Source organism: Lepisma saccharinum, chromosome 13 (genome assembly GCF_977018435.1).
Source record: "Lepisma saccharinum chromosome 13, izLepSacc3.1, whole genome shotgun sequence".
Taxonomy (NCBI): Eukaryota; Metazoa; Arthropoda; class Insecta; order Zygentoma; family Lepismatidae; genus Lepisma; species Lepisma saccharinum.
The window spans coordinates 4847328-4875201 of NC_139241.1; the positions used below are offsets into that span (position 1 = coordinate 4847328).

The 27874-nt window shown below is 37.3% G+C and overlaps 1 protein-coding gene across 2 annotated transcripts in view; it reads right to left on the reverse strand.

Moving 5' to 3' along the window:
- Positions 1-27874, reverse strand: part of Pld (Phospholipase D) — a 170842-nt gene that overhangs the window by 19959 nt on the left and 123009 nt on the right. For both annotated transcript variants that reach the window (XM_083133813.1, XM_083133812.1), the window contains exons 18-21: positions 13646-13857; positions 6595-6720; positions 4271-4379; positions 1388-1519 (exon numbers count right to left, since the gene is read on the reverse strand). In XM_083133813.1, the coding sequence (XP_082989939.1) occupies positions 1388-1519; positions 4271-4379; positions 6595-6720; positions 13646-13857 (579 nt within the window). The remainder of the gene's footprint in view (positions 1-1387; positions 1520-4270; positions 4380-6594; positions 6721-13645; positions 13858-27874) is intronic.

Here is a 27874-nt window from a genome sequence, read left to right on the forward strand (position 1 = left end):
AGAAAAATAATATCAAAGTACAAAATATGTAATATTAATAATAATCAAGTATCCAAGGAATTTCAAGAATTCTGCTAGATATTTATTTTATTTGAACATATTCAACTTAATTTTAAGGATGTAAGTTGTTCAAATTAAAATTTGTATCAAATTTATAAACTCAAAAAAGCACAGCAACGTGTACATATTTAAGAAACCAGGTTTGTCGACTATTAATTACTTTTCACATCGCAAATTATTGTATAATATGTACATGTGTAAGATAGCTCTTTGTAATTTTAGAACCAAATTGTAAAAAGAACCATCTACATAAAGATTAATCGAATGAAAATACATATATACTTTTGTACTTTCTGTACAAGGGAACATATTGTGTAACACACTACGTACAGGAAAGTAGTTTTCTTGTCCACCAATGCCAAGTTTCTAGGTGCTTTGCCTAAACCTAAAAGCGAAATGAAAATATGTAACCAGAATGGGGGTGGGGGGGGGGGAGAAACTCCAGCATCTTTTGAAAAACAATAGTTCCCATTCTCTTTTCAGCTTGTCAGCAATCAATTTTAGGTGATCGTAAGCACTAAGCATCTCACTGCTTAGGAAATATGACACTACATGAGCTACAAATTTTCTTCATGTTTTAGAGATTGAAAACCTAAGAAAAAAGATAAAGATAGAAAAAAACTTACTGAAATATTTTGTTTCATGTAAAGTAAATTAGCAAATATGTAACATAAAACTTATGCAAAATCGTATCAGTTATATAATTCATTGACATTTTCCTGTTCAAGGTATGTATGTATGTATGTATCTAGAAAGGAATATAATATGTAATTACATAGAAATCTCTAATGATGACATGGGATCAAGGGGGAAAAGTTCATTCACATCCCAATTCTATTGTATTGTTGATTGCTTTTCCTTTCATGGTATTATCAATTATTATACTTAGTTCACAAACAAAAAAAAATACTTCTTAAATAAAAAGTAACATTTAGGGAAAAACTGCACTTAAACTTTAATACACCATGCCTGGGATGTCCATGCTAATGGCAAATTGCACATAATTTTTTTAAACTTACTTTTGAACATTTTTTCATTATAATTGTAGAATATGTGAAATTTTTAGAATTACTCCACAACTATTTTTACAGAGCTGGGACTTTAAATTGTCCCCTAATCATAGAATCAACCATATGCAATTACATTTTAAGGCATGGATCAGATTTATTAGTACTCTACATGTATCAGCGAAATTGGATATGGTTGGGTTCAGGAACACAAATTCTATTTTTGACATTATGGAAAAGGTAGGCAGCCTTGCCCACCTGTTGTCAAGTCTTACATATTCTGTGAACAAATGCTAAAAAAAATTGGTAAATACACTTACTTCAATGATCACTGCAATTTCAGAGTCCCTCTTTCCAATAAGGCTTCGATCATTGATGTTTGCCGATCCACATATTACCAGCTGATCGTCCACAATCATTAGTTTGGAGTGAACGTATATCAACTCGGTCACCTGGAATTGAAAGCAAATATTTTCTCACATTACAATAATAATTAAAAAAAAAATCCTGAAAAATCAAAGCATTCACGACACATTACGCTAATATACCTGGCTCTCAGAACTAGTGGATAAAGTAATGGAACTTGAAGTACAAACATAATAAGATGTACAAAATACTTTACTGAAATTCTATCTTTCCACTAACTGCAGCAATAAACATATATTCAGGAGCACTCATAACCACTGCACGGTATATATAATACGCAGGGGCAGTTACTGATATTGTTGCAGAGTTGCACAACGACCGGATATTTTACCATGAAATGTCATGCTTTTTGTTAGTATTTTTTCATTTCTTTCCTATTAAATATATTGAATGCAAACAAATAATTTTACCTTTGATTGCTTTAAAAAAGCTAACTCCATTATGATCCGTTAAAAAGAAGGCAGCAACCTGCGAGATTTCATAGTATATGAGTAGACGAACAGGGAACAGGTCGACGTTGCAGCGCCGAAGCAACGGCCTGATCTCTACAGCAAGGAGTATTGGAGCGAGGGTAAACACCATTGTTCCTATCCTCTTTCCTAAGCCGACTCCTCGTTGCAGAGACTGTGCAACAAAGGTTGCCCACCAGGCACACGCAGGAAGACTTCACGACGGACCGGCAGGAAACGCTGGGATATTAATTATTTTTTACGCCATTAGAGAACAACAGCGTGCGAACAGTAGGTAAGGTCTTACTGTCCCGTGTCGTACAGCAACACACAAAATGTTAGGCAAAGAAAAATATTTTCTTTTGGGGAGAATTTTAACCTAATTTACTAACTTTACCACCAATCACCAATCCAAATTGAGTTTAAAATATAACTTATCGTATACATGTGGAGTGCTAGTTATCTTCCCTGATGTTGTGGTGTGGGCACTGGGACTAATTGCCTATTGTCATAGTTGCGATATTTAGTGTACTGTTGTTAAGTCGTGTTCCAAGCGATACCGATACCAATGCTTGAAACTTTTAACAATTAAAAATTGTTCAAAATACTGATTAATATTATTGGGTGAGCCCAATTAGAAGCATCGGTTTATCAGAGTTTTCCTTCAGAATATTCAACACTTGAATCTGAACATTAAAGTACTTCTTACGTAACACAAGAAACACAATTCCATACAATATTGTTGCCGAACAAATGGAAACTTCAAATCTTGCATGATAATTATTAATTATACCAACTCGAAAGTATCACATCACATTTTGCGGATCCTGCGAAAGGGCTGGTACAGGTGAACAAAATACAACCGATACTTTCCGATACCGATACATCGACATTGGCTCAGCTCGAATATAAATACATATAAAATTATGAATATATATAATTACATTATAAATATATAAAAATTAAAATTATATGTAAATAAATTATATATATATTCGCTGCAAACACCAACATTCCGAACCACAAGCTGCCACTGATAATACGTATGATCTTCTTGGAATTTGGGAATGACAAATGTGAAATTGTAATATTATTTTACCTGTACAGATATATTATTTATGTTAAAAAGTAGGTGATTTAGCTTAAATCAGTTTTATTAATGTTGCTCATTACAAATGCAACATTTTGAAATATTTGAACATCACAATTTATAATATGTGCAGTTAAGGTTTGGCTGGATCTTTGGCCAAAGCCAGAGCAGTTTTTTTTTCTAATTTTCCAATCATTTCGAAAAACCACTATGATATTACAAATTGAAAAATTACATCAGCTTAAAATTCCTTCTAGAACGTTGACGTGAATATTCGTGTGGTTTGCTTTTCCTGTTGTCTAGATAGCTGTTCTCGATAGTTTTGTGACTGCACAAGTCTATTAAACTATTGAGAATATGGATACAAAGTGGCTCTGGGGCTCATCCAGTCTCAAATAAATGGGTACCTGGGGCAACCCAAGCTGGGGAGGAGGTAAATGCAGCCAGAGCATGGTTCTGATCACAATGCCTCCAAAATGGCCGAGATCGAGAATGTGTGGTGTCCTACCCCCACATCCCCTAAATATGCCTTCATGGCATGGTGCTATATGCAAGAGGAACTTTATCTTTTCTACCTTTACCTTTTTGTTAAGAAAACAGAAATAAAAATTAATTTCATTTTATGTAATTTCATTTACACCCTTGAAACTCTTAATATCCCAAAAGCTTTCAAAAAAGTTTAATCTTACACAGTGAAAGTGTTTAATGCCATAGATAGTTTTACGTACAGTTCTTGCATTGTCTCCTTCCATAGAATCAATCATTTAAATTTAACACATTTTCCAAAATTTTACAATCAGACAGTTCTTTCTTGTAATATGCCACTTTCATCCACTAAATCTATAAATTGCAAAATTTTGTACTGAGAAAACATTACACTATTACTAGAATGTATCCGGATGGGTGAAAATTCATCCGGCCATGCCTAGCACAGCCAAAACTACAACACGAAACACTCCTTCCTTCCCGAAATCTTACGCCTTGCAGAACACCTTGAGATAACCCAAAAGTACAAACCTGTCTAAAATGCTGTTATCTCGTGGCAACCGTTACAAAATATAACCAGGTGAATTTTCACCCATCCTAGTGTTTAAGGGTTAATAAAATAAGATAATGCTGTCCCCAGTATGGTCTAAGATGATATTGAAGACAATATTTTTTTTACTACGCACACAGATGATTAGCCTCACTTCTTGAAATATGTTTCTAAATAAATGTTTAAGTATTTGACCACTCACCAGCTCTCCGTGAAGGAAGGAATGTGTTCGCAGTCCATAGAACGACACATACTCGGAAGGATCGGGCACTCCAGCAGCCAGCAAGCGACCCACAAGCGAGTCCTTTCCCCTGAAAGAAATTAACACAGGCTTCACACATTGACAACACTTAATATCACAGAGAACGTTTAGAAACAAACAAAAGCATATTTCCATATTTGGGAAATGATTTGGTAGTAAATACGAGGGTCATCCAGAAAAAAAAGGAACATTTTGGTGTAAAAAACAAAACAACAAATGATTTGTGAAAAAAAAAAGGTACAGAAACTACATACCTAACTTTACTTTTGCACATATTTGCCATACCCATTTAAGCACTTATCGTAGCACGGTACAGTTTGTTGATACTGTCATTGTACTCACTTTTTCTGTGAATCTGTTTTTGGTAGTTCTATTAATTTTGGTGGCCAACACATGCCATCATGCACTTCCTCCATGAGTTAAACATCGAAAGCGGACAAGCACGTCACGCGTGGATTTCCCTACTGTAACAATTGACAACAGGCAATAGCAGAACTACACACATCAAAAAAAGTTTGGAAACACCCCAGTTGAGAAGTGAAACAATGAAATATGGAACTGTGTCTGGCATGTAACTCATGGTAGATGTCAGTCGAGATGTTGTGTTTCCGTGTGTTGCAGTGAGTGAAATGCACCTGCCTGGGTAGAAAAATGCCTCCAGTAACGATATCAGAATACAATCATGTTCGAATTTTCACCTTAGTGGAGCAAGGTTATTCTTATTGTCAAGTTGCCCAATGAGTGGGTGTGAGTGTATCTGCCATGTCCAAAACATGGAAATGGTATGTGGAGACTGGAGGCGTCGTCGATCATCCTCGCAGTGGTCGTCCCCGTTCGTCCACCCTAGCACAGGACCGCTATGTCCAAATTCTTGCCCGGAGAAACCCCGAACGCACTGTTGCAGACCTCAGAAATGACAAGTTCGGAGCTACAGCTGTACACGTGACTCAACAAACTATTCTTAATCAGCTCCATAATGCACGGTTGCATGCACAATCTTCGCTGGAGAGCGCCCCCATGAACCATGACACGCCACAGTGTGCGATATCAGTGGGCTCAACAACACCACGACTGTGACATTCAGCGATGGTCCAGTGTTCTCTTTACTGATGAATGCCGCCTGTGTTTGCGACCTGATTTGATTTTGATTTGATTTCGTGTTTTAAGTCCACTTTATGCACAGTAAGGCTAATTGGGACTGGACCTACAGTTTAAAGTGGGATCCGAACCACTTGTGCCTCCACCGGGTATCGAACCCGAGACCCCTTGATTACAAGGCGACGACGCTACCACTGCGCCATCGGGGAGGCCCTGTTTGCGACCTGATAATGGCCGAATACGTGCATGGGGAGAGTCAGGTAGCATTGCTCGAGCTCGGCATGTGGTGGAGCGGCATCAACAGGGAGGCGTCTCAGTCATGTTTTGGGGGTGGTATCACGATGGGTCGTCGCACGCCACTGGTTGGGTCTAGGAATGCTGTCACATATCGCGACTGTATTCTGGAACGTTTTGTTGCACCTTTTCGTGCTGCTGTGGGAGATGCTTTCGTGTTGCAGGATGACAATGCTCGTTGTCACAGGGTGCAGATTGTAGGAGTGTTCATCGACAATGCAGGTATCACTCGAATGGACTGGCCCCCATTTTCCCCATACATGAACCCCATCAAAACATGTATGGGACAAGCTGAAAAGGGCTGTTCGGAAGCGTGTACCACCTCCCTCAACACTAAATGACCTCCGACGAGTGGCATACGACGAGTGGGATAGGATGGACCAAGAGTTCATTGACAGTCTCATCAATGGTATGCCACGACGTGTGAATGACCCGAGACGTGTACGAGGAGGCATTATTCGCTACTGAGATGGACCATGTGCTTTGCAGAGATCAGGTCATGTGTTGTCTCTTTCTGTTCCATTTTCGCCATAATGGCATACTTTTGTTTTTCCATCTGTCACTTGACTGGGATTGTCATGTCGTTTCACTGTACTGTGGTCGAAGGTTTCCGCAAATACACTATCCATTTTTCACGACACCTATACCTCGTTTTCTTTCTCTAATACCCGGTACTGCGGGTGTTTCCAAACTTTTTTTGATGTATGTAAATACAATAGAAGCACATCAAGCAATAGTGCAATGAGTTCTAACAAGGATGGTGGCAGTGGGCATTGAAGTTAATAGAACTACCAAAACAGCTTCACGGAAAAATTGAGTACAAAGGCTCTCTGTATTTATTGAAAAACATTTATGTGAATGATGTTTCTTACCTGCTAATCGATGCATAATTCCAATATATGATGGCATGGAGAGCTGCTCCTTTTGGACTTCCGATTTCTCCTTCAAATCCTGGCAGCAGAGGCATCACAACGTACACTCGGAATTTGGTCTGCTCTCTAGAAAAGTAAACCATGCTATAATAACTAGGGAACATATTTTTAAGTGCTAAAAAACTGAAAAAGACTTACTTCTTATGTTCTAAAAACAGTGGCTAAAAGTGAAAAAAAAATTATTTTCATTCGAAATGACTGCTTGACCTACACTATTTCATGTTCATACCATGGCCGTATTTAGAGGGGGGGTTTCTAGGGTTCAAACCCCCCCAAAACTTCTGACATGTTCGATTAATGGAAGTTCAGAAACCAAAATTGTAACAATTTTTTTTTTCCCGAAGCATCACAAAAATACATGGAGACAATGTTGAAACGATCGAGCTAGAATTTTCATACATTTGGAATTCTGAAACTTGAGTGAAACAGGATTTATTCTCAGAATCGTAGCCCACCCGCGACCCCTCCATTTTCACTTCTGCTGCCATCTTTCCAGTGTTGCTCCTGCGTCACAAGGAATATAGACTGTAAATTCCCTTATGATTGTCCCAAAATTCCCTTTCCAGCTTTTAAATTACCTGTCCGATAAAGTCGAAAATCCCCCTTGATAGGAGTTCAAACCTAGGATCTCCAGTTTTGTAGCACATTACGTTCGCGATTGAGGTTACAATCCATCAACAGGCTAAGTTTTTAAAAAGAATAACTGGTTCCACACTTTTCAAAATTCCAAAAATTTTATTTTAAAGTCAAACAACAAAAACTTTATGACTAAAATTTCCATCTAACTTTTAAAGCTTTTCTCTTGAAGGTATCTAAAGTTTAATGACGAAGTATAATAATTGTGCATTTCAGTACACACTGTATGAAACGTTAAAATAAAAAAAAAAAATAAAAAAAAAATTGTGCTGGATATTCACTCATCAGTTGGATTGAGTAAGCCCCCTCAAGGATATAACAATAATATAATAATTATTATTAGTAGTATTATTATTATGGAATAAAATTGTTTTATTATTATGAAATTTTAATTATTATTGTGCAATTATTGTTATTATTTCTATTATTCAAATTTCTGGCGACGCCCATGGGAACAATTATGAATGAACCCCCCCCGAAATTTTTTCCTGCCTACGGTCATGGTTCATACCCAGGCTGCGAGTGCCATAAATTATATGTATTGTGCTGGGAAGTTTTTCAGAACCAGATTGTTTATTTTCTTCAGTGGAACGTCCACTGCAACCAATGTTCTACTTAAATGGAAATAATATTGCAAACACTCAGAACGACTTTCATTTGAACGTATTCGGACTCCTATTACAGGGTGGCTACTCACCAGGAATTCGTTGAATTCCAGAAAATATGCATGAATTATTAGCTCCGGGAATTACCAGGTGTGCCGGTTAATAATTCTTAATTGATCCGAAAGAAAACAGAGTGTATCTGGGGAGAAAGGTAACAAATGCTTTATTCAAATTATGCGCCATCGCTAGCTATACATTATGCCAGTGACGTGCGGTGACGTCGACACTTGGGGTAGCAATGAGTGGCGTGTCCAACGGGTCATAATCCCCCCCCTTTTATTTAGGGCCCAGTATTCCTAAAAGAAGAACGTCAAATACAGGAAAAATTGCAAAGTTAGGAATGACTACAAAAAATTGTACACATAACTTCCACCCACTTTCGAAAATTAAAAACGATTTGATTTGACTACTGAGCCAGAGATGCCGGGTTTGAATCTCGGCTTGACAATGGGTGATCTATGTTTCCTTGAAACCACTCTTCACCCGTTTAATTTAATCAACGTTCATCGTCATGGCAGAAATTAGGTAAAGCGATAGAAGAGAGAAGAAAATACAAATAATTTCCTCCCAGTGCACTGTGAAATCAGGAGCCTAGAATTCTCTGTTTATGATTGTCCCTCACGACTTTCCAAGCTCTTAGCTACTTATTCCGATCAAATCTATACAGCTAGAAAAAGCGATGGGTAACAAAACACACCTTTAAACAAACCATTTTTCTACTTTCTTCAATGATATTCATTTGGCTTTTTGAGTTCTGGGATACATTTTTCATTTCTAATTTTTTTTCATTATTCACTGCAGGCAGAGTACAACACATAGGAACAAGAATGCATGCTCGTCACGAATTCCGGCCTGAATTGTTCTTTGTGAGGTCCCTTCATCAGTTTCATCATATCACTCATCCTCATATTCGCGATAACCAAATGTGGCAGAAAAGCGAAGTAAAATAACCAACAACAAGAATTAGAATGCGCATTCACTTGCCCAAATAAATACATCCGTATTTATGACTGTTTAGCTTATCCATTTTTTTTATTGGAGGCCAAGAGATTAGTATATTGAAATAAAACACTACTAAAACGAGAGTGAGAGAGAGCGTGAGCAAATATTTGTTATTTAATAATTATATAGCCTATTCCATATTTTAAAAAAAGCATAGCTAACATTTTTGTCTGCACATAAGACGTTCCAATTGCATAAATAATAAAAGTACATCCCATATTATACATACATATTGTACAACGTGTAAAATGTTGTGTAAATACGGAGAACATAAGTACTGTAGAAAATTTTCGCTTGAGATCTTTAGAGGATTTACAAAGGAATCGAATGGAAACCAATCCCCTATCTGTCCTATAAGAGATAGACTGGGGGACGTGAAAGCACGGGCTTTCAACCATTGCAGCGGGGGCAAAGAGCAAGGGAGGTAGAAGCAGAAATCTTCCCTTTCCCTTCGAAAACCCGTTTCTACCTGGAACTGTGAGGCGGAGAAAGAGCAAGCTAGGCCGCTTAACGCACCGAGGGACGAGAAGGGCGTGAAAAAAGTGTTCCATATGAACTGTGGCTTCAACAAAATAATAAATATTGTGATTTGAATATAATTCGAGATGTGAGATTGATTGATCTATCTCTGCTAGACTAGCTACTCCTCAGTGCACGTCACTGCATTATGCCCATCTGTCCATCAAATTGTGGATGCCCTTCCAGAAAAATCGTTCACATTTTGAGGTGATGCAGTTAGCAAGCCATTGTTCGACATCTTCGTAATTGTTGAAGTGTTGGTGGGAAAGTGAGTGAGACATCGATGAAAACAAGTGGTAATCCAAAGGGGCTAAGTCTGGTGAGTATGGCGGGTGGGGCAAGAATTCCCAGCCAAGTGCAGAAATGGTGTCTCTGACGTCCTTCGCTGTGCGTGATGAGGCATTATCGTGCTGCAAAATCACTTTTAAATGTCTTGTTGCCCAATCTGGGTGCTTTGGATCAATGCATGGTTCTAATTGATGTGTTGTTGATGGTAGCGAATGGCATTCACTGTTTCACCTGGTTTCAGAAGCTCATGGTACACCACACCCTTCTGATCCCACCAAATGCATAGCATTGTCTTCCTTCCGAAGCGATTCAGTTTTGCGGCCGATGTTGAAGGTTGTCCTGGGTCAACCCATGACTTTTTGCATTTTGGGTTCTCGAAGTAGATCCATTTTTCGTCCCCAGCCACTATCCAATGCAAGAAAGACTTTCTTTCATGCCGAGAAAGCAACACTTCACACACCGTTTTTCACTTTTCCATTTGTCTGTCGTTCAGATGATGTGGGACCCATTTCCTGCCATCTGGATCTTTCCCATGGCATGAAGACGATCAGATATGGTTTGGCGACCAACATTTAACTTCTCTGCCAGTTGTTGTTGCATTTGTGTATCGTCTTCGTCCAACAGTGCTTGCAATTCGGTGTCTTGGAATTTTTTTGGCTGTACCTGGCGATCTTTGTCTTTCAAGTCGAAATCACCACTTTTGAATTGTCGAAACCAACGCACACACGCATCTTGCGTTAGGACATTGTCACCGTACGTTTCCACAAGGATACACTGGCTTTCACTCGCGTTTTTCTTTTGATTGAACAAGAAAAGCAGGACGTGCCACACATGCTCCTTATTTGGTTTGAAGGTCATCAACGTGTTTCCCACACAAACCCAATATCATGATCACTCGCACTCGGTTGCACATCCACGGCATTTTGACAGGTACTGTCATGGCAACACACTGACGTAACAGTTGAGACTGTGCACCAACCCTTGCTTCCAGCGCCATCCAGCTACGAAATTAAGAATTATTAACCGGCACACCTGGTATGTGTGTATTCTGCTTGAAATTTTCTCCATAGATGCTAAAAATTCCAACTTTTATTAATTCAAACCCCATTAAATTTATACATATTTATAAATGCCCTCAAGCAAGTTTTTCACAATTTAGCTTTAACTTTTATGGAGGAAGGAAAAGAAAGCAGAATTTTCTCAATATGTTTACTTTGTTATTGACCTTTGGAGAACAATATTTCTGACAAGCGGAAGATTATTGCAAGATAAGATATCTTGAAGTTGATTAGGTAAATTTGAAATTTTTATACAATTAACAATTTTTCGTAGATTACTATATCCCATAACATTTTAGACTTGGGTTTGTAGATGCATTTCTTGTCTGAGTATGCTAAATGTCAAATGTAAAGTCCGCACTTTAAATTAAATACATATAAATATATATATATATACACCGTTCAATTGAATTGAATTAGAATTTTTGGATACATTGGAATTGAACAAAACTTTATATTGTTTATATTATTGTGTGTGTATGTGCCTGTAGGTGGTGAGGGACGTTAATACGTAAGGTTGAAATCGAGAAAACATCTGCTTGTACCCTTGAATTTTTGGGAAGTTTGCCTTGAAAACTGGGAATTATATTTGAATTTTATCATGGTCCTAGAGTAGCCACACTGTATTAGCACTTGTTGTGAATGCACATGCATTGTAATGTCTGTTTCCTGACAAATGCTGAATGACTAGAGAATGCTGCTCTGCATGAATTGCCTTGCCATATAGTTGACAAAAGAATACCAGCAATAGTGACCGGTGTGATGTAGACTTTCAAATAGGATAGTAATTTACTAATTTACCACATATTTTATCTATTTTATTCATTAATTCCAAAATATGTTTCCACACACAGAATTTGGAAACTCTATTTTGTCTGGAACGTCTAAAATATGTACTTTTTATGTACTTTCCATAGAAATGTGTTTTATGTGCTAAAGGTAAAATTATGCATTTTTATATGAAATAAAGACTTTGCAGATTGCATTTCAGCCGTATGATCAGCACTGCTACCAAGTATTGCCACCCTTCAAAGAAAAATAGAACAGTTTTTACCTAACAGTCTGTTACCTAATAATATGCATTTGAGAAAATGAATGCTATTATTTGAAACCATGCATCATTCTTATTTTTCTTCTGAAAGAAGAGTGGTCTTTCCCAATTATGATGAGTTTCCGATGCATACTCTGGGCACTGAACCACAATGACTCCACTTCATTGTTCACTAATGTAGCTAGATATTTTGCATCCTACGCAGGATTGTGGTTTGGCACCCTCCCCTGCCCCCTCGCTGCACTACCAAGCGCCAACATTTTATATGCATACTTTGGTATTTCTTCCTTTGCTATGGTTTGTGATATTTACATCCTACAAATTTTTAACCACTTGCCTCACTAACCCAAATTATCTCGGATGTGGTACTCTTCCGGCAAAATATTATCCCGAGTTATCTCGGAAACCTGAGGAGTTTGAATGTAACTTTTTTACCGGCCCGTACTAAGTCGGGCGGAACTTTCATGATGAATTGGGTAGGTGGAGTTAGTTGCAAGTCCGGCCAAAAGATGTCTCGAGCGTGCACTAATTTTTGTGCCTGCCTTGAGGCGGCAAGAAGTGAAGAAAGACAACAGCTTTTCTGCATTGCGTGACATTCGGTTGCTTGCAAGAACGCATTCTTCGGAAGCGTTGATTCAGTTGGAACTTTCTCGTCCTTTTGGCAGCAAAATGAGTGATATGAGCACAGCTAACTGACTGTGATGATATTTCAATCGAAAGTTCGCATTCTGATGTTAGTTTGACATCTGTACGAGTGTGCCAAGAACTTGATCCTGAATCTCCAGCACCAGCTCCACCACGCTTTCAGTTTTCTGTGAAAATAATAATTACTTCCTTTGTCTTTTGAAATCAATATTATATCATTTATAACATAAACAACATACCATTTTGTTCGTTGCATTATTGTTAGTAAATATCACAATTTATATCACATTTAACAGCTCCGAGTATACTCGGGTTAATAAAGGAATGCCTATTTGGAGTAGAATATTTTGATTATTTTTGATTGTTGTACCAAAAACCATTGTTAATGTAATTTTGCATGTAAAGTAGTAGTAAAATATAAAATAAAAAAAGTGTAAAATTTTGACATCAATTTGGAAAAAAAGTCGTAAGGCAAGTGGTTAAATGAGGAAAAATAGAAAACTCATTAAAAATAAAGTAGGTTATATTTAAATATTCATAGTTTGCAATGTTGATTAAAAAGAAGTTTAGCTTAAACTTAAAAAAAATTAGCTTAACATAAATTCAGCACCTGCACAGGACTGCATATCCTGTGCATTGTACTCACACACGGAGGGGGAGGGATAGAGTGGAGTGAAAGATGCACGAAGACTTTTAGCCGAAGGTTCTTTTGAGTCGCTCTATGGTATGTCGCTACTTTGGAAAACAGGAAACTCCAGCAGTTTTTTACCAGAATATACATCTGTCAAGTGTAAATTTCTATGTAGCATATCCAGACTTAAATAAAAAATCTCTAAATGGCACCCTAGGCTTCCGTCTCCTAGCCTACCCCTCGCTACGGTACCTGGCATTGTTCAACTAGATCATAAATTTGTCAGTAAACTGCCCAATGGTGTAGTAGTATTGTTGTCGCTTTGTAATCAATGAGTCCCAAGTTCAAAATTGGATGGAGGTACATTGCACAGTGCTTTGGATTCAACTTAACTGTAGGTCCAGTCCCAATTAGCCTATCTGTGCATAAAATGGACTTACAATAACAATCCAATCGTCAGTAAAACGTGAAAGGGCAACCAACCCTAAAGCCTCACCTGTGAGCCCTTAGAATCCTCTTGAACAAAGCCTCCCCGATCTGGTTTCTCACATCTCCCTGGTCCATTGAAAGTGTGATGAAGAACTGGTTTTCAATGTAAATATAATGTTTGGCTTGAGTTATGGCATCGATGTACGCTAAATGTATGCTTTCTTCTGTCATATCAGGATCACTGAATCCAATGCTCCAGTGGCTACCACTACGCAACACCTGTGGAAGAAAATATAATTATTCATTATGCCTTTTGCCAACATGATTATGAACAATAATGAAGAATATATTGGTATTATTTTTTTTTAAACACCCATTTTCAAACAGACTCTGTTACATAAGAGTTATAGTGATCCATTTGGTACAGTAGCACATTACACTGCCATGTAGGAGACCCAGCATGGAGTGGCTCTGGGTTTCACCAAGCCTCTATCTAATAAACGGGTACCTGGTGGGAAAGGTGACCAGAGCTGGTGTTGACCACATCAATCTCTACGGTGACCGAGATTGTGAATGCACGGGGATCTACCCCCAACCCCTTTACGGAATGTTGCAGTGACAAGGGTCAAACTTCATGTAATTCAATGTAGATCAGGATTTCTTCAATCTCAATCCTTGCAAACACTACAGCAAAACTTAATCTATTAATCTGCCTTGCTACGTGGTGAAGTGGTTAGAACAACATGCTAAAATTCTGTAGGTCCCGGGTTCAAAGCCTGGGTGTTCTATGAGAGTGTCCCTTTATGAAATTCTTAATATCATCACTCATCTTCATCTTGCAATTATCCAAAAGTGGCAGAAATGCCAAGTAAAATAAACCAAATCAATAATCTATTAGGAGAGTAAGAATAATCAGTCTTATCACTCCTGTCATCAACTTTTGTGTGTTAATAAATTACACTGACAACATACCAGTTACAAAAACAGCAAACACACTGTACTGTAATCACATATAACTGTTTGAATGCAGCAGACGTAATTAAAACATCATTTTGAACATTTGCTACTTTAAACATTTATTTGTGTACCTCAAATGATAACTAATTTGTAGTAACATAGTTAATTTTGTTGTTCATATGAAATTGTTCCTTGAAACCAAAGAGTTGGAACAAATTAATATTATTTATTGTTACACAAAAACATAAATTGCAAACAATTTTCTTTTGCCGAATTCTTTGCACACATTTTTTGAATAAAATTCGTTTTTGCAATGTTCTCAATGGAAACCAAAACTGTTATTACATAAAGGGAACAAAATAAAACTACCAAATGTTTATAAATGTTCGAAGGTTGCAATTTTTTTTTACAAAATTTTTCGAACAAAAAATATTTCACTTTTAACACGGAATCCAAACATGTAAAATGAATGGGGGTGTTCTGTTTGACATTTCACATTTACCCCCCCCCCCTTAAGGGGTGGGTGGCGGCGACAACATTTTTGCGACATTGACTTAACCCCTCAATAGTATCAAACTTTTTTTCTGTCCAATTTTTCGATTGGATGCATTCTGCATGCGATGTTCCATACTATCATTATAAATGGACCACCCGGTATATGAACCTACTATAATAATAATAATAATAATATGTTGAGTGTGTTAATGAAACTATAATAATTTCAGTAACTTTTCTTCCAGTGAAAATAAAATATTCTGAATGTAGTGTAGTGTTGCACTGTTTTAGAAGCATAATTGTAACTTAAATTTAAATGATAATTTGGAAAATATCAGCTGCCATGTTTATTTACAGTTTAATGACAATGACTAGGGCTAGGATTTTTATGACCTAAAAATCACCAAAATATGCAAAATAAAATATGCTCTTATGACCTAAAATTGTACAAAATATGCACTATAATTTGAAAAATATGCCCTTATAACTGGACTGTTTCGAACATCAATATCTAAATGCTGAGATATTTTCACATATGTACTATTTTTAGTTCACCTTATGGGCCTTGAGTTGCAATCGACAATGAATACCGTCTGTAAATCTTCAATTAGAAATGAAAAAGATTTTGCTGCAGTAAAAAGAAAAAAAAACCTTGAGTGAACATGGGAGTAAGGAACAAATCCACTTGGATAATGACTGTATATTTCTTGAAAAAGCGAAAATATGCTGAATATGACCAAAAATCCATCAAAATATGCTCTATCGTGCAGAAATGACTAAATATGCCAAAATATGTCCTTAAGAAGCACCTTAATTTAATTAGTTTCTTCAAATATGAATTTCTATATATTTAGGGAACACATCACCCTTACCAGAAAAAATATGCCAAGTCATGAAAATCCTATCCCTCATAATGACACTATTTATGGTTTAACATGTCTAGTACGAGGAGGAGTGAAATGAGAACCTTACAAGTGTCATAAAATGTTTAATATTTATGCTAGCTATAGTGATGAGATTTGGTGGTGCTGTTGCTCATACTTTACTTTCTCTCCAGTAGGTGGTAGAAGAGTGTTGTCGTTGTAGGAGCAGTTTCAAGATGGCACATGCACCATGGAAGAACGTTCTGTGATCAGATTTTTGACAAGCGAGCTTTTTGACGAGTGAGGTTATTAAACCTATGGATATTCATCGTATCATGAAGATGCAGTATGGTGAAGCTTGTGTATCACAGCAACAGGTATATGAGTGGAGTAGGAAATTCAGAAGTGGCGTGACATCTGTTGCGATGCTCCTTGCCCAGGCCAAGCACAACGAGTTGCGACGCCGGATAATATAGCGGCTGTTGAGGCCGTTCTACGAGATAATCGCCGAGTGACTGTGGATGTGCTTCATATTGTGATCTCATGAAGAACCATCTGAAACCTGCAATAAGGTCAAAGCGATGTGGACTGCTGTCGTCGGGTGTCATTTTGCAGCACGACAATGCTAAGCCACATACGGCCTGAATGACTGTTGCGACAATTAACGACTTGCATTTTGAGTGTGTGCCTCATCCTCCTTACTCTCCAGATTTGGTTCCAAGTGATTACCACTTGTTTGGACCACTTAAAGAGGCCATAGGAGGACAGAAGTTCCGTTCTGATGACGAGGTCAAAGAGACGGTGCATACGTGGTTACGCAGCCAACCAAAAGACTTCCTATTCCGGAGCATACAAGCACTTTGTAAACGATGGGAAACCTGCATTCAACGTGGAGGGGATTATGTAGAAAAAATGATAACAATTTGTTTCACTTCCACTGAATACATATATTTTTACAGCACTTAGTTTTCATTGACTCGCCCTCGTATTTTGTATATTATTCTACACAAAATGTTTACTATTTTACCTATAAAAATAATTGAATTTTAAATCAAGAGAAATTTAAGTGTGTTTACAGTTTACATATTACATTTTCTTTCGTATGAGCATCAGCACATATATTTTTTTCCCCTTTCTTAGCGCCTCATAAACACCAATAAATGATTAAGAGATTAATGAACTTTCACCAAAAGTGAGAACCGAGATTTTTTCCATCTGTTCAAGTGGCTCTGGAACCCAGCCAGCGTCGTATAAAGTGGGTAACCGGAGGAAACTCTGGAGGGTAAAGGTGGCCAGGGGCTTGGTGCTGATCACATCACCCCTACCATCGCCCGTGATCAAGACCTATATGCCTTAGGGACATGGTGCAAAGCACAGAAAAGCACGTTACTTTTTTTTTACTTTTACTTCACGAAAAGTGATTCTGATATAAAAAAAAAATCACCTGATTTAAATCAATCCAACTTGATTCATTGATTGATTTGGTGTTTTAAGTTCACTTTATGCACAGTAAGCTTAATCGGTACTGGACCTACAGTTTCAGGTGGGATTTGAACCACCATGTGCCTCCACAGGGTATTGAACCTGGACCCCTTGATTACAAGGCGATGATGCTACCATTGCACCATCGGGGAGGCTCCCTACTTGATTAAGAGTGTATTGGTTAAGCATTCATTTTGCAGTACACAAAATAGGCAGTGTTATAGAGGATCCACACCTATGCATGCACTGTTTTAGAAGCATTTAGCATTCCCATCGCCAATGGTGAACTGAATATTGCTCCTTACATAGTCAATTAACACAATTACAAATACTTAAGAACAAGAAAAGATCATAAAAAAGCAGAAATCATAGAGAATATATGAAAACCATTTCCGTATTATGTTCTGGGTTAAATGGATCACATTAAAATGTTAACACATTCAAATGCAACATAACAAGAAAAATTGTACTGACATGCAAGTTCTAGTGGAAAAAAACAACAATACTTACAAAAATTATTGCACGAGCAACACTATCCACACGCAGCAACAAAATGCAAGATAAAATTGTATTTTAAAACAACATAGAATGATTTCTCTTTCATTCAACATGCTACTGTATGTATTCTCTAAAGGCTATTCCAGCCATGCATTTTGTATGCGTAGCAATCAGATACAAGATGTTTCTGTAATGTCTGATATTATCACAATATGGTCTACATGAACGTCTTATCATATACTTATAAATCAGATGTTCCATACAAGGATTAAAAGTGAAAAAGTTTTAGAGTACTATTAATCACAATTGGGTTTGAGAGCTCATATTGCTTTGGAATTAAACCTGGGATGTCTTCATTACAAGGCAATACTGTGAGCAACTATGCTCCAAGCTGGTGAAAATGTTCGGTTCTTAAAAGAACCTCATGGTAATATATAGTAAGGACCAATAATACATTTAATGATGATACTAAGAAATATTCTACACATTAATCAAAAAGGCAGACTTGTGCATCAAATTACGGAATATTTATACAAATATAAGATCAATAAACTTCTCAGTAATTTGAGTAATAAACTGACACAAGCAATAACAACATCCTGGTTCCCAAACAAAGGAAGAAAATAACTATTATTGGCAATAATGAATATAAAAATATGGATAACAAGTGAAAATCGTTGAAAAAAATACACTTATAAAACAGAATCAAATAGAAAAGGTGGTATTTGATGCCATGCTAAAATGTTGAAATTTCATATCAATCCATGGCCGAGGAGTTATTATATAGATATTGCCGCAGTCTTGAGTAATCTAAGACACACTTAAAATACTGAATGCAACAGTGTGCTTTATTTAGAAATTAAAACTGTTAACATTGATTCTTACAGACTCAAGTCAAATCTTGAGTGAAAGTAAAATTCCTGGTGCTAGCATTAGAATGTTTACAATAGTATTCTTAGTTATAATATTTTGTTTTGCTTTGACAAGTTTTTAAGTTTTATATCTTCAAATTTCATGCTGCTGTTCCAACTCCATGCATATCTAGAATTTTTCACCACTGTTCCCTAACTTTGCAGTTAATAGGAAAATTATCAGACATGTTTCCAGAAACACCCTGTACACTTTATAACAGAGCCATTATAATAATGCACGAGGCTTTAATTAATTTGCGAATAAGAATTTCAAATGCAGTTAGGAAGCTTTGGAACAAAGCATAAGAAAGCCCTTATATTGCAGACTGCTTCTTTTCAATGTATGAACTGAATGTGTGTTCCTCATACATTACACCACAGTCATGCTGCTTTCTAGAGTTCACACAACTACCACATCACTACAATGTAAGACAAATAAACACACACACACACACACACCCCCGTTTGTGAGATGTAGATCCGAGGAAAATCAACTTTTCACAGGCGTTCCGAGGTACCTCTCCGATTGCAATCTGACATGTCTTAAATGATAGTTTTTGATGTGGTTTACTAGAAAAAATCTGACTTTGGCGTGTCAGGCTTATTTTAAACCCCAAAAATAGAAATTTAGAACCGAGGTATTTTACAAACCTAAAATCTGCATTCAGAGGAAAAATTTGAATTGTGTATAGAATGTGTATGGGGTTTGTTACACCTACTTTAAGAGGTAATTCTTGCGTGTATGGAATTTCGAGGTAAAATTTGAATTTTCAAATTGTTTATGGAACTTCGAGGAAAATTTCAAATTATTGTCGTTGTGTATACACATCGAGGTATTCACCTGTGTATCGACTTCCGAGGAATTTCCATTTGTACATATGGCAATACAAGAAACTGTGTATTACTGGCTCCAGAGGAGAGGAAGGGCGTTGAACCCCCCCCCTTCCCCACCCGTTTGAAGACTTCTTTATGATAAGGTATTCATTTTTTCAGGATTCCAACACAGAAACCTAAAAACTCGGGAGAATCTGGAATTTCAAGCAATTTGAATAAATTACAAATCTCGTGCAAATATCCTGAAAAATCTTCTAATTGATAAATGTAATACCATTTGAGTGCATCAGAGGCACTAGAATATGATTCTTCCTACGACTAATAAGTAATATTCATTACAATTAATAAGCATTAATAATTTCAACTGCAATAACTTACTTTACACAAGCTACTTTGAGGACATAGACTTTAGTTTCTCATTACACATTATTTAACATCGTGAACATTTGTAAAATTCTGTTTGTCAAAAACTGAAATCATATAGAGTTTTTCTATATGATTTGTTTGACATTTTATTTTTTGAACTGTAATACAGTTAGAACAGATGTTTTATTTCAATAAATTTTTCTACCTTTGTCTTTAATTAAATGCAAATATATGTCGCTTTATAATTTGTTTCTTGAGTCGTATGAGAAAGTAATAATTAGGGATGATCCGATGTAAGTTTATGGTACTATCAGTAAACCATAAAATTTACTGATTTTGATAAACAAATAAATTTACTGATATTGATAACCAATATTATAGTGATCCAATGTAAAATTGCAAACTTTCCTTGAAGAACATGAGCAGTTCATACACCTCTTAGTTATTGTGTATAACCAGGTGACCCCAATGGGTTTTGTCTTTGAAAAGGAAACAGGTATTTAGAATTTTTTCCAAAGGTACGGCACATGAAAATATTAACAAATATTTTAATTTTTCACTAAATTACTGGTCATTGATAAATGTGTATGACTGATAAAATTATCTGTAATTTTCGTGATAAACGGATATGCCTATATTGGGCCTCCCCTATGGCGCAGTGGTCCCGTTTTCGATTCCCGGTGGAGGCACATAGTGGTTCGGATTCCACTTTAAACTGTAGGTCTAGTCCCGATCAGCCTTACTGTGCATAAAGTGGACTTAAAACACGAAGTCAAGCAATCAAACGGGTATATCTATATCAGATAATACTGATAGGATACTAATTGATATGCAACACTCTTAATGTTAGTAATGTAAGATGAGGTGAGGGTATTATGGTTGTAAGGCAAAATGTAAAGGGCTTTATAACATGAATTTACAATATTAATGAACAATGTATCAGGCATTCTGAAAAAAAAAAAAACGTTTCTGAAAACTAGGGGAAATATCACGGAAAATGGACTTGAAATTTATGTGGGAACCTTCATACACTCCTATAACTTCATACCGAGGTACTTTTTTTGTGTTTGACAATACGAGGAATGTTCGTCATATTTGTGTATGTTCAAGCTACTTCTAATATGGTCGTGAGTGCATATTGAGGTATTCATGTGTGTAGAACTTCCGAGGAGAATTTATACACTCGCATAACTTCATACAGAGGTACTTTTTGTGTTTGACAATACGAGGAATGTTTGTCATATCTGTGTATGTTCAAGCTATTACTAATATGGGCGTGAATGCATATTGAGGTATTCATGTGTGTAGAACTTCCGAGGAAAATTCATACACTCGCATAACTTCATACAGAGGTACTTTTTGTGTTTAACAATACGAGGAATGTTTGTCATATCTGTGTATGTTCAAGCTATTACTAATATGGGAGTGAATGCATATTGAGGTATTCATGTGTGTAGAACTTCCGAGGAAAATTCATACACTCGCATAACTTCATACAGAGGTACTTTTTGTGTTTAACAATACGAGGAATGTTTGTCATATCTGTGTATGTTTAAGGAATTACTACTATGGGCGTGAATGCATGGTGAGGTATTCACGTGGTGTATCAACTTCCGAGGAAAATTCATACACTCGCATAACTTCATACCTAGGAACTCTTTGTGTTTGACAATACGAGGAATGCTTGTCATATCTGTGTATGTTCAAGCTATTACTAATATGGGCGTGAATGCATATTAAGGTATTAGTGTGTGTAGACTTCTGAGGAAAATTTATACACTCGTATAACTTCATATCGAGGTACTATTTGTGTTTGACAATACGAGGAATATTTATTAGTTTAAGCGATTACTAATGTGTGCGTGAATTCATGGTGAAGGTGAACTAGTTTGATGGGAATGCTACAACAAAACTGAAATTGTCTCATTATGTGGTGAAAAGACTTAACTACTGATGTGGGATACTATAACAATTGGAGAAAATATGTTTGGTTCGGTATATTTTGCTTCACATTTCTGTCACTTTTGGCAAATTAGAAAGATAAAGATGAATAACAATATGATGAAATTGATGACCAGATGTTCATAAAGGATATCCATGCCGTGATTCCAATCCGGAATCCCTGGCGTAGTAGCACGCTGATTATTTGATCATGTAGAATCTATAGGTCTAAGAAGCAAAGACAAACTTCCAAATTTTATTACCCCCATGTGAACTGGGGATTACATTGTATACATGGGAAGAAGTGCATAATTTTCTGCACAAATACAAGTTGTCGTTTTTCTAGGTTTCCCGCAAATATATATGTAGTCACTGGCGTACACAAGGTTTTTTTCGGTAGGTGCTGGAATTTTGCAGGTATATACCACATAGCTGATTTCTAGGGGGCGCGGCATTCGCAATATATTTTGTATTTTTAGAAGTTTCCATTCTCAAAACTGGCAATCGGGACGCATTTTAATGGATGTGTGCATTTACCACATTGTTTTTACAGAGTTCTCTACTACTTTCATTTAAAAATGTTGATTTTCTAAAACTTTTGGATGGGTCTGTAGCTCCATCAGCCTCCCTCTGTGTACGCCAGTGTATGCAGTATCTCATTTAGTATACACATCCTGCGAACTGTTTTATTAAGTGTGATACACATAGTTTATTGGAATGTACACGGATACTATTAATAATATTTTGTAAATTCTGCAGCACAATTAAAGCAAATATGCACATTTATCTATTCTTTCTTCTGACCGTCCGTCCTTACTGAAACAATATTTAACCAACAACAGCGCTTTTTCAACATTTGGCAGCCCGATATTGGTTCTTCTACCTGTGAAGAAGATGGTGAGTCACACGCCTCCTGTTTCTCCGAAGGCAACGTCACTCTGATGGACAGACCAAGTTTTCCTTCTGATCAACCTTTGATGTTAGCCCTACGCAGAAGTTGGGGAGTGCCAGAAGTATGTATCAGAACAATCAATCTTCTTGAGAGCGGCTTTATTTTACACCAACCGTTTGTAAATCTCCACGAAAACCTTACCCCACACATCTGACGCGAGATTTGCCATTTGAGTTTGTGGTTTGTGTCTTCTCCCAAGTTCATATTGAAACTACATGTACGCTTCTTGGGCATGCTTATGCACTCTCTACAAATAACGGAACACACGCAAAACAATACAACTTTTTTTTTAGCATGAAATGTCTCAACTTTATACTTGGTTTTCAAGCTAACCCCTAGACTTTTCTAAAAGGGTACAAATAGTGTTCTAAAATAATATCGAAGGGACGACCGGGACACGCCTCTCAAACGGGACTGTCTCGGTCAAAACGGGACGTACGGTCACACTATATAAATGACAACATAACTAAGGACCTAATGAGTGAACTGTTAGAAGGCACTCCAATATCAACATTTCCAGTTCTAGTATTTGCCTCGACTGTATGTAATCACTGGCTTAGGCCGAGGGGGGATGTTTGAAGAGGCTACAGTCCACTCCGAAATTTTAAGAAAACCAACATTTTCAAATAAAGGCAGTGAAGAACTGGAGAATGGGGGACCAGAGTGAGTGTTAAATGTGCTGACGTGTCCATAATTTAAATAAACCAATCAAGTAAGTTCCGGCCTGCATGAGTCTACCTTTGTAAGTGTAACTCATAATTCATCTTCGTCGTCGCCAATAGTGGCTGAAAAGCGATGTAAATATTAAAGAATGCAAACATAAATTCTAGCTCTACGCTGTTGCAATTCTGACCACCTCTCTTACATAAATCAATTTTGTATTCTTTTTCTCCATGTCGATGCTTCTCAACACCGATATCTGGTTAGTAAAGGTAGAATGAGAATGAGACAACGAGAGGCCGTCTTTCCAGATGTTCCCAGCTTTGGCTGCAAATCATCGCTTCTCCCATCTGGCTAGAACTCGAGAAAGACCAAACTGTTAAAATTCAAATTTGGAGGCAGTACGGGAGATACAACTTTCATTATTGTAATGGTTGTTTCTACATATTTTATTTTTTGAGGACACATTCGAGGGTGGTCAGGCACCATTGGCGCCCCCCGTGCGCAAGACTATGCCCTCACATATCAATTTTCATTTGCTTCATGTGTAGAAGAAAGTATTGACGGTAACCAAAATTAGCAATGTTGTTTGAAAGTTTGTTAATATCGGGTGTGTTGTAGAAGAAAAGAAAGCATTATTTACACTGTTACTCTTCCTTCTACTCGTATTGTGTTTCGTTTGTTAACTGGGACCTCCCCGTTGGTGTAGTGGTAACGTCGTTGCCTTCTAATCAAGGGGTCGCGGGTTCGATAGCCGATGAAGGCAAAGGAATATAGTGTTTCGGGTTTAAACTGTAGGTCTAGTCCCGATTAGCCATACTGTGCATAATGTGTACTTAAAAGACAAATTCAATCAATGAATCGTTTGTTTACTGAACGGTGCTATTCGAATATGAGCAAAGCGCTTTCGTTACTTACGAAAAATGCTTCTACTTTAACAGAATTATAATCGAAACGTTTTATATCTTTCAGCTATGATTGCTTGGAAAAGTTAAAGGACGTTAGGATTGTAAAATCTCGTGGGCTCATTATCTTAGCACCAAAAATTCTGGGTAAAACAGTAAACATGCCATTTTGGTGGCAGAAGTACTCACTGCATCTACGCACAGTATCGGCAGTTTTTAAAAAAACAATGTCATCTATTTGCGTTGGTAATACATCAAAAGGTGAAGAAAAGCAAATGCTGTTATTCACTTTGTTGATGTCTGGTTAAGTCCTGTCTCGTTGTTGTTAACTTTATCGAAAGAGATTTTTTTTTACTCTGCAAAAGATAAATCGTAATTTTGTTACGCCTTGCATGTATCCTGCAGCTAAATATTGACAACAGTAAAAACGCAACAAAACCAGTGTAACAAAGGGCTTTGGCCACGTGTGTACAAATGAACGTTCCTTTCAACGAAACTCGCACGACTCCACCGCTATCTTTTACTGGCGCCTAAGCGTCTGGACTCTGGAGTTGTTTCGCCCAGACATGTGTACTGGATCTACGAGTTCTTTGAGAGCTCGAGTTTCGGGTTCACTTCCAAGTGAACAAGAGTAATGTATACACCCAAGCATCAGTGGCATTGGGAACGCAAGTTCGCTGCACAATTAACGTGAACTGCAAAGAAAGATGGGGAAATAGTCTGACTGTTGTCCACTATCGCAAGTCACGTAGTGGTAACGGTATCACATGTAACGATGCGGCGGTCCGGCGTTCGAGCCTCAGTGGTTCAGTTTCCACTGGATGATATTCATTGCGCGAAATCACACCCACCGTCATGGCCACGATTTCGGCAAACGTTTCGGGGTGTTTTTTTAACACACTTGATAGGCATTGCGCCTACAGTATTTGTGGCAGTGACTGAAGGTACGCATATAACGATTACATTCTAAATGCAGTTCTTCTTCATTTTGTTTTAGTCTCGTAAAAATTACCAGACTATCTATCAGACTATCTAAAAAGATGTGCTTCGATCACGGCCAATTTGAAGATGATGTGATCAGCACTACGTTCCTGCCGCCTTTACACCCCAGAGTTTTACTTCTAGTTACCCAACATTTATTTGAGGCTGGATGAGCTCCAGTCGCTTTACGCGGGGACAACGGCGGAAACATTTCGACCTTAGATCATCCAAGGGACTCCCGTGTGGCAGCCAGGCGCCCTACTGACTAGATTACATTATATTGTGTATAACCATTATTTATTTGGAATCAGTCCCTCCCCCGCGCCCTTAATTAAAATGATATATTGTTAGCACTAGCTTACCCGGGGGGGGGGGGGGATTCCAGGCCAACCACGTCTTGTTTGTCAAATTCTCAAATGTGGATATTTGTATTTAAAAAATGAAAATAAATTAAAATACGTTGCAATGCTCCCTACCAATATTTCTGAATTACCTTTGCTCATACAATGATGAAGGTAACTTACATAGGAGGAAAATTCACGCTGTGGGCCTATCAGTATGTTCCGCCATGAAACTTGTGCCTGTAACAGTGTACAATTGGTTAGTAATTATGGTAATTAATGTAGTTATTATAATTACTTGAGAGCAGCACATACGAAAACAAGAAATAGCATTGATTCATCATTAACATGTAATTTTGAGGTCTAGTGAATGATAAAATGTGTGTGACACTCGTGCAATAATTGGTTCACACGATGGTCATTTTGCAATTATTATATATTTGTTATATAAGTGCAACTATATGAACAACAAAAGAAGAAATGATTCATTAAAAAATTGTTCCATGAATTAATTTTAATGTTAAAAAGGAAAAAAATGTCTGGGCCTCTGGGACCCCCTCATGTATGTTAATTTCTTGTACACCAGGGGAAGCTAGGGATAAGAAAAAACAAACTTCTTCCAGTCTTAACTGCAGTTCTTTTGTAAAACAATGGTTTTATGCTTGCAATCATGTATTATATATTATTGCTGCAAGGGTTCTTCGCTTTGGTCAGATTCCCATTCATTCAACAATTTGGCTGCCACCTTTCCTATTCTGTCTTTTACTCCTGAGCTAGAATACAATTCAAATGTAGTCGAAAAAAGGTATAGGCTAGGTGATGTAATTTGAAACTCTTTCATCTTCGATTCCTACAGATCATAAAATTGTAAAGTCACAACTTCAATAACACAAATAATTTTCGTCGGAATAACAGTTTTAAGTAAGGTATAAAACTGGCTACAAATTGGCCGTGCTTCAACTCTAGATATTAGAGAACCAAGTTAAATCATTTGAGCAGGTAAAAATACAAAATACGTATGTTGATAGAATATACGTATTGTAGAACAAAGTGAAAACTATAAAAACCAGTGAAATTGAAATAAATAATCTACATTTCTCAAGTAAGCATTATGGAAAGGAAAAGTAACGCACAATTCTTGCAGTAATGATAAAATATTACTAATTGCGAGAGCTTAACCGTGAAACGATTGCCCCGCCTCGATGTGGAGACACACGGGAATGAGTCATACAATTCGACAAAGACTGCTAGGCCTCTATTTTGACGTGAACCAAGCTTCGTAAGTTCTTTTTAACAAACATTGTTTCAATGTGCACGAGCTATACCTCCGCAGTTTTATTTATTGGGAATGACCTACTACTGTAAAAGCGCGGATTTTCATGAAAGGCTAGCATGTGAGTCAATGTGTGAAGAACCCCGTCTCCTCGGATTATAAGCGTGGAGTTAGAGTAGACCCGAATGCCCCCTGGTATCAGCAGATTTTTTGGCGCATGGAGTGGGGGAGGGTTGCACGTAATTTTTCGTTTATACTGTAGGAAAGTTCAAGTCCGTGCTTCTCAAGTAAGACATGAATGCCGAAATATTGAGGACAGCGACAGAGTGCTCAAAACAACTTTTCCCACCCTCTTTTTAATTGTTACTAGCGTTTTGGATAAGATTGATTGATTGATTTTTTGTTTCAAGTCCACTTTATTCACAGTCAGGTTAATCGGGACTGGACCTACAGTTTAAATTGGGATCCGAACCACTAGTGCCTCCACCAGGTATCGAACCCGGGACCCCTTGATTATACAGAAACACAATGACCGGAAGTATGGGAATAAATAATATTCACCCATGAAACCGCAAAATCAAGTTAAGGTCTTGCAACTGATGTGGTGAATGCTCCGTGCAGACTTGAAGACGCCAATGCAACAGTCTCTTTTCATTTTCACATTTATATCGTTTACGTCTCGGGAATCACTCCCGCAAGCACAAGGTATTTCAGTTCGGCTCTGTGGCTGAATTGTTAGCGTAGCGTGTCACAAAACACGGTGTCCTAGGTTCGCATCCCGTTAAAAAAAACCTGGACATGAAGTTGTGTTTGTTCCAACAGTCTGTTTCATCATTC